This window comes from Cataglyphis hispanica, chromosome 11, assembly GCF_021464435.1.
Source record: "Cataglyphis hispanica isolate Lineage 1 chromosome 11, ULB_Chis1_1.0, whole genome shotgun sequence".
Classification (NCBI taxonomy): domain Eukaryota; kingdom Metazoa; phylum Arthropoda; class Insecta; order Hymenoptera; family Formicidae; genus Cataglyphis; species Cataglyphis hispanica.
This window is the reverse complement of record NC_065964.1, coordinates 1,025,674-1,034,687: the sequence shown is the minus strand read 5'-3', so window position 1 is coordinate 1,034,687 and position 9,014 is coordinate 1,025,674. Positions and strand designations below refer to the sequence as shown.

At 28.2% G+C, this 9,014-nt stretch overlaps 1 protein-coding gene across 4 annotated transcripts; it reads left to right on the top strand.

Annotated features, from left to right (window-relative positions):
• Positions 1 to 6,847: 6,847 nt before the first annotated feature.
• On the top strand, positions 6,848 to 8,964 carry LOC126853012 (uncharacterized). Of its 4 annotated transcripts, none has more exons than XM_050598388.1 (5): positions 6,848 to 6,975; positions 7,232 to 7,467; positions 7,577 to 7,690; positions 7,807 to 7,865; positions 7,948 to 8,964. In XM_050598388.1, the coding sequence occupies exons 3-5, from the start codon at positions 7,588 to 7,590 to the stop codon at positions 8,383 to 8,385; spliced, it is 600 nt and encodes a 199-aa protein (XP_050454345.1). In that variant the 5' UTR covers positions 6,848 to 6,975; positions 7,232 to 7,467; positions 7,577 to 7,587; the 3' UTR covers positions 8,386 to 8,964. The 4 variants fall into 4 exon arrangements, with proteins under 4 accessions (XP_050454345.1, XP_050454346.1, XP_050454342.1 ...); XM_050598386.1 differs by lacking the exon at positions 6,848 to 6,975 and having other exon boundaries at positions 7,140 to 7,299; positions 7,370 to 7,467; XM_050598385.1 differs by lacking the exon at positions 6,848 to 6,975 and having other exon boundaries at positions 7,136 to 7,467.
• The last annotated feature ends 50 nt before the right edge of the window (positions 8,965 to 9,014 follow it).

The window sequence follows — 9,014 nt, the reverse complement described above, 5'->3', positions numbered from 1 at the left end:
TCTTATTATGTTTTAGAATGTTTGATTGTGATTGGTCAATTTTCTTACGGCCTTATGATTATGACTAAAATTTTTTAACGTGCAATGGCCTTTATTCTTTCTTCATGGTAGTAACAAGGCTAATAACAGAGAGAAGCCTCAGAGCGGCCATCCCAGCCATTTTTCATACAATAGCTCTCGGTCCCAGACAGCTTCTACGTCCACTTTACGGCCGCTTGGAACTACATGGCCACATCCATTTTCAAGCAGGATAAAGCGGGGAGCACACACTTTTGCATAAGTGCATAACTATAAGCATAAGAAAATTGATTGGCTCATTTCCTTATGCATATATTTGTGGACCAATCAATTTTTTTATGTTTATGGTTATACGCTTATGCAAAAGTGTGTGCTCCTCGCTTAAAACAGCCGAATGGTTCATTTCCGTGCTACGTCCACTTTTCAATTTTGGTTCATGTCTGTGCTACATCCACTTTTCAATATTGTCGATACTGGTAGTACACTGATCGCTAGATAAAGAGAAATGATTGCGTCGTCTTCGTTTCTCTTTCATCGCGTATGTGTGTAGCGTCCATGAAAGCACAAGCACAAGCCCGACATGTTGAGCACATGGATGCGATTGTTGGGTGTTGGGATGAGATAATATATAATAGACAAGGAGCGATAATCGCATGCTATCCTTGTTTCTCTAGCGATCGCTTTACGATCGAAATACTGACTGAAAATGCTTTTTGGCCTTTCATGGTAGAAAGCAGTTATGCAACAAGACTAATAAGCACTTTTTACAAATTTTATACTTGCGTATATACATATGTGAATATATATGTTCAAATTATAATTAAAATTATACAATGCAATTAAATATATTGTATGATTAACAATATTAATAGAATACTAGGTAACAGAATGAACAAATACAAAATATGTAAGACACGGGAGCTTAATTATTAGACTTGATGATTTGTTGCTTTGTGACTGTCATCGATACTTTGTATTATATTAATGGGATAGAGAAATAACACAAAAATTATTTGGTTGTCATTTTTGTATAAACTTTCCTTAATATGCTTTTCCCTGCTGTACGGGATTAAGAGCTATCGTACGAAAAACGCCGAGATGGCCGCTCTCAGGCTTCTCTCTGCTAAGAGCCAATTTCACCACCTTCGGTTAGATTAACCGCCGATTAAAATCAGCAGGGTGTCAACAGAAAATTGAGATGAAGGAAAACTAAGCATTCTTATTATTTTAGTTGCCACCCTGCTGATTTTAACTGTCGGTTAACTTAACCGAAATTGGTGAAATTGACCCTAATAAGCATCCACTTTTTGCAAATTTTATACTTGCGTATATATATGTGAATATATATGTTTAAATTATAATTAAAATTATACAATGCAATTAAATATTGTAAGATTATCAATATTAATAGTCGAATAATAGGTAACAAAATGAACAAATACAAAATATGTAAGACACGGGTGCTTTTTAGACTTTGATAATTTGTTGCTTTGTGACTATCGATACTTTGTGTATCATATTAACGGTATAGAGAAATAGCACAAAAATTATTTGTCATTTTGTTTGTCATTTTTAAATCAACTTTATTCTAAAAAATATAACAAATTTTAAAAATAATTATATTTTTCAAATGCATATGAGCACATGATAAGTAAAAAAATAAGTAAAAAGTAAAAAAAAAATCTCACCAAACTCGGGAAATTTGAACTCTGATCTACGGCGTGAGAAATCAAACGCTACGCTTCTCATTTAACTACTTCGTATTCTTAGAAATAACATCAATTTAATCATTACTTATGTTACATACTTGTATTCGTCTTACGTTTATAATACTTTTATTTCAAAGCTAATGAAAAGGCAGAAAATAATTTTAAAAAAATATCTATGTTATACGTATATATACGTATAATAAAAGGAAAAATATATTTTATTATACGTAACACTTTATAAAAATAATAAAAATATTATATAAAAATAAATTATTTTATTGTAGAAAAATTATCTTATAAAAATTTTTTTTCTAGAATTGTTTTATTGGTTATATATATTTACTTTGATAAAAAAAATATATTTATATGCGGGACGTATTAGTGATCCACAATACTTAATGTATCTGTATTTACACAATATCTGAAAAATTGAAAAAAGATAATATAATTGTTAGTTTATGAAATTACAATTACAATTATTAAACAATAATATCAAACAAGAATTGACAATCGTGCTCTTTCTCTATCTCGTTGATATGATACACAAAATATAATATCGATACATATCGATCACAAAGCAACAAATCATCAAGTCTAATAAGCACCCGTGTCTTAAATATTTTGCATTCATTTTGTTACCTATTATTCGACTATTATTATTGATCATCAAACAATATTTAATTGCATTGTATAATTTTAATATTGCATTGTATAATTTGAACATATATTATATATTCATATGTATATACGCAAGTATAAAATTTGCAAAAAGTGGGTGCTTATTAGCCTTGTTGTAACTGCTTTCTACCACGAAAGGCCAAAAAGCATTTTTAACCCGTATCTTGGCCGTAAAGCGATATGCTAGAAGAACAGTATGCGATTGTCGCTCCTTGTCTGATATTCTCATCCCAACTCCCAACAATCGCATCCGTGTGCTCAACATATCGTTGCTTGGCCTTCATGGACGCTACACACGCGATTAAAGAGAGACGGCGCGATCATCTCTCTTTATCTAGCGATCAGTGTACTACAACTATCGACAATATCGAAAAGTGGACGTAGCACAAAAATGAACATTCGGTTGTTTTATCCTGCCTAAAAATGGACGTGGCCATGTAGTTCCAAGCGGCCGTAAAATGGACGTAGAGGACCGAGGATCAATTTCACCACCTTCGGTTAAGTTAACCGATAGTTAAAATCAGCTCCATAAATTAATAGCATATTCGATTTATTGACTCTACCCGACTCTGAGTCGAGTCAAGTCAGATCTCAAGTTCGATTTGAAACTCAATGACTCTAAACTATCATGGCGGAAAGCGGTTTATGATTGGTTGCTTTGAAAAACAAAAATCATTTCAGTTGCCACCCTGTTGATTAATCTAATCGAAGATGGTGAAATTGGCCCCGAGAGCTATCGTATGAAAAATGCCGCGATGGTCGCTCTCAGGCTTCTCTCTGGTATTACATATATGATATTCCATACTTCCATATACTTAGCAAATTTGTTTTTTTTAATTTTTTATTATTGCAATCGTTTGGGAATTATTTGGGCAAATTTAGGAATATATTCTCATAGTTTTGGAAATAATAATTTATTTATGATAAAAAAAATTAATTGAGCGTATAGTTAGCAGACATAATATTAAAAAAATTCTTTTTTTATTTTAATCAACGTGAAATCATTTGGAAAACACGTCTGTAATATTTCTAACGGTTAGGAAATAATAGTTTTTATTTTATAATAATTAATTTTCTAACAGTTAATAATTCGAAACCGGATACGTAAGGTCAAATATGTAAAGCTAAATTAATAGGATCCCGATATAGTTTACATTGTTAATTGGCCGGTTGTTGCACTAGGACTCTAATTGGTCAATCGTACTAGATTGATCCATTTTCTTAAGGTGCCTTTTCACGCTGATGCTCGACGTTTATTTTTAGCGTCAAAATAGTCATATCATTAAAATTGAATATTGTGAAAAACGTATGAAAAGAGTCAATTTATAGTGTCAATACTGGCCAATAATATGGCTTGACGCTTGTCGCTGCTCACACGGAATATGACATCCATTGGACGTCCATAAAGCCTTCATAGCTCTATACGGCATCTTTCCACAGTGGATATTGTTTAGATTTCTAATAGAAATTCATATTATCTTCACAGAATATACAAAAAATGTCGGGTAGATGTCATCTATAAATCCATCATAGATGTCCATTAGATCTTTATTATGGATGTATGATAGATTTATACACATATATTTCTAACAAAATAAAATTTAATTTTTATTTAAGCGTTATTTAAAATTCTCATCTAATATTTTACTCAGGAAATATTTAAAATTTAATAATATTATATATATATATATATATATATATATATATATATATATATATATATATTTTTTTTTAATTTATAGACAATTCAAATTTATTAAAAAATTTTATTAAACTTTAATAATCAGCAAAATTTTTATACTAAGATAAAAGATTTCTTTGATATCAAAATATTTTACAAAATCCATATAATATATATCATGAATTTAACAAAGAAAATTAAACCAAAAAAATTCTTAATTTATAGATTAAAATTGCAGATTTCTGAATTATATAATTGGTTTATATTTTATACAATCAAAAATATATTTTTTAGTTGTTTTTTTACGCACAAAAATAGATAAATAGATAAATAAAATATATCCAATTGTCTAAATAATTATATTAAAAACAACTAATATATTTTTGATTTTATAAAATAGATTTCTTGATTTTTATAAAATTTTGATTTTATAAAATAAGTTTCTTCTTCTCTCTCTACAATTAGTAAGCACACAAAGAAAAGAAAATAGTATTAATTTAACAAATTTATAAATGATAGTTTAGTTTTTAATTTTTGTAGAAAAACATCTATAATAAATCTATTTAATTAGTTATAAGATTGATGCAGTTACTTTAAATTGTACATAAAATGATAACATTCCACGGAGATTAACAAACCTATCATTAATCTCCCAACGACATGAAAATATTCATCCAAACTCATTTCATTAATATATTCTTAATAGAAATCTTGCACGTAATATTATATTGATATTCATATAACATGCCACAAACCTCCTAATATTATTTTTATTAAAAAACTCTTACAAAAAAATATTACATTGGCAAAAATCATCATTTTCAATCGTTCTTACACCAATAATTGAATAGTTCAAACTTTTTTTTTATTGTATATGGAATCTCACAAAAAATCCATAAAATCAAATAAAACGAGCTCTTTATTAGCGTATTTTTGAAAAGATCTTTTTGATAAGGTCTATATATTGTATATATTGTATATTTTTTTTTAAGTAGATCACGGATGATTTTAACTTTTTTGAACATTTATATCTGAGGAATGTGTCCCTCGCAGCATTGAACATTGTAATAAAATTATAAGGAAGTTACAAACTTACACATTTTAATGATCACATTACTGATATTTACCACTTACTTTACAATAAAATCTTTATAATATTGTTGGAAAATTAATGGAATCTTATTTTAATATTTCAGCGAACTTGAGCAATCATTTCATTTTTCGAGTATGCTGAAAATATTATAAAACTATGAAAATCGTTTAATATTAATAATTGATGTGCATGTTTTTATAGATTCAAAAATATCATTTATTTAATATTTCATGAGAAATGTTACTGCGCGTAACATTTCAAAAACTTTATAAAAAAAATATGTAGTATTCAATCGCTAGTTCATTTGTTTACCGCTATGCGACGCGCGATGCATCTATCTCGCATTTGAGATTCAGTCATGAGAATTATATGAAACTTGCAAAGAGCAATTGGCAGAAGATTAAAAATGTAACTATTTCTATCAGTCCAATTTCTGATATATTCCTACCATAGGAAATTCAAATATATGTTTTCCAAAAATACATTATTAAAGAGATTTGAAGAGTTTTATTTAATTTTATTGTGTTATTTAATTGTATTTTTGTGAAATGCCATATACTGAAGAAAAGAAAATTCGAACTATTAAATTATTGGTGAAAAAACTTAATTGATTGAAAATCAATAGTGTTTAATCGATTTTTATCAATATTTTTTTGTAAGGGTTCTTTAATAAAAATAATATTAGAAGATTTGTGACATTATATGAATATTAATACAACGTTACGCACTAGCTTTCTGGGATGATAACGGAATAAGTTTGGATGATAACCATTTTCATATTGCTGGGAGGTTAATGGCAGTTTCTCCGTGAAATGTTACCATCTTACAATTTAAAGTGACTCTAACTTCTATTGAAATGTTGATCTGTTGTGAGGGATTTATTCAGCAAAATTTCATGAAATATGTATGATTATACCATGTGACGTCCATGTGACATCTATAAATACGTCTAATAGATATCGAATGGAAGGAAGAAATGTGGAACTGTGGATGTCTAGTAGATGTCTATAAGAGATTACATAGACGTCTAATAAAGGTTTTGAATCTTCTCATGATGCCTACTGGACATCTATTAGAGATTGTTGTTCCGTGTGGGTGAAGTTGAGAAAATCCAACTTCTTTTTTCTTGAGGCTAGCGCGACTAGCGTCGAGTCGCAGGAAGTGTTCCGCTTCACGTATTGAGCGCATAGATCGCCTGAAAATCTATAGTTCACGTAACATATATTATAAATTTCCAAACAATCTATGCGCTCTATGAAACGGAACGCAACCATATAGCGTATTCGATTTGTTGACTCTATCCTTATTATTTATCATATTTTCATTATTACTACTTATTCTTCTTTTTATTTTATATAATATAAACTTATATTTCAATGATGATGATGATCAAGAATAATGTTAAAGACTCTTTGATGGAGGTTATGAATTACGAATCCAATCATAAACCGCTTTCCGCCATGATAGTTTAGAGTCATTGAGTTTCAAATCGAACTTGAGATCTGACTCGACTCGACCCAGAGTTGGGTAGAGTCAACAAATCGAATACGCTAATAGTCTATACTATAGTGACTACGTTATACGTCACCCTTAATCAAATTTAATAATATCTGTGTTGTAAAATTGACCAATTACGGCTATTCCTCTGAAGAATGGAATGACTGTGATTTTGATCAGCTTTAGAACTACTAAGGCCCGGTTCCACAAATTCGAGTTTAAACTGAGTTTAAATAAACGGTCGTTAAGTTTAACACCACAGTTAAACTAGTATTGCGTTCTACAATGTGTTTTTAACTGTAGGTTACATAAACTTATACTCTGTATGAAGAAAGTCTTAAAAATTTTACTTTCTTCTCAAACACGGAATGTGATTGGTTAATAATTAATGAAAGGCGGGAAGATGAAACAAGCACACTGTAATCTCATGTACAAGTTATGTGCATGAGATCACAGTGTGCTTGTTTTCATCTTCCCACCTTCCATCAGAGAAATACAGTAAAATGTCGAAAGTGCAATCTAATAAAAAAAGATTACCCAATTTTTCAAATGTAGAAAAAATAAAACTAATCGAATTAGTAGAGCAAGAAAAAAATATCATTGAAAATAAAAAGACTGATAACGTAAGTGTAAAAGACAAAGAGAAATGTTGGATAAACATCACAAAGAAATTTAACAGTGGTTGTATCTCAGGACATCGAGATATGGGTTGTCTAAAAAATTGTTGGGACAACTTGAAAAAAAAACTCGTAAACATTATGCTGAAATTCGTAGTGAACTTTTCAAAACAGGTAATATATCTTATTAAATATTAATTTTATTTATTTTATTTAGATTTTAAAAATATTAATGTAAATTGTTGTATACACGTGTCACATAAATTCAATAAATCGTACACAGGTGGTGGAAAAATGAATATCATCGGAGATGACCCTATTGCTGAAATGGTCAAAAATATTATTCAGCCATCGGTTGAAGGTTTACAAAATAGATTTGACAGCGATTATATGCCAGGTATGCTATAAAATAATTTTATATTTTTCTTAGAACATTTCTAAAGTCAATAGATTTAAAACTTTGTAATTGAAATAAAAGAATATAAAGATTTAATAATATGTGATGTATCGTAGACACAGATGATCTACAGTACAGCAAAGAATTGGAAAATGAAGACTGTTATCAAGTTGAAGTATACATATATTTCAAATATTTATTTCATATATATTTGAAATTAAAAAACTCTTGTTTTAAAATACTTGTATTTATTTTAGATGCTAGAAGAAGAAAATTTAAATGCAGTAACTTGGGCTGAATGTTCATCAGCTAAGCTGAGTTCTGAAAAAAGCAAAGAATTGCAATTTTCAAACAACAATGAAAATAACGATGGAACTGACAACTCATTGTCATTTGAAGATATCGAAACATTCTGTACACAATCTTCTAGTAAGAAAAACTGTGCTCCTCCAACAAATAATTCATCACAACCAAATTTGAAACGTAAGAAATCAAAACAGCTTGAAGTAACTTCTTCCAAACAAAATGAACAGTTTTATGATCTTGCACAATCTAAATTAGAATTAGTGGAATTAATGAAAGAAAATTTTCGTAAAATATCGCCAATACAAATATCAATTTACCAAAAACAATTAGAAAAAGAAAAACTTTATGTTGAAATACTTAAAAAACAATTGAAATTTTATGAAAAATAAATTTGTTTCTTTTTTCCTTATGTCTACAGTTTCAATTTGAATCATATTGAGCATGTTCTTATGTTAAAAGTTTTTATATTTATTGAAATTATTATTTTATTTTATACTGAATACCAAAGAAACTGTAAATTTTTATTTTAAAGTTTATTTCAAAGAAACTATAAATTTTTATTTTCAAGTACCAAAGAAGATTCTTTATTAATTTTTATTGATAGGTATCAGTAAGCAAAATATATAATGAAATAATTTATTTTCTGTTAATTAGATATGGTAGTTATATAGATTCTATTAATTCTAATTTAGATCTTATTTAGATCATTTAACATACGTTAAAAAATTTTGATATTTATAATATGCATTCATTAAAATAGTCTTGTTACTTTACTTTAGATTAAGTATCTATACTAAGTATTTTGTACCAAATTATCTTACATTACATACCAAAACAAAACTAAATTGTTAAATTTTGAAGTATTAAAAGAAACTAATATACACAATATGTAGAAATAAGTATTTATTTTGTTATTATACATACATATTGTTATATATACATAAATAAAAGTTTTATATTTGATAAAATTTTTGTTTATTTTTTCTCATGATATCCAGATAATTCAACTTTGTTAAGA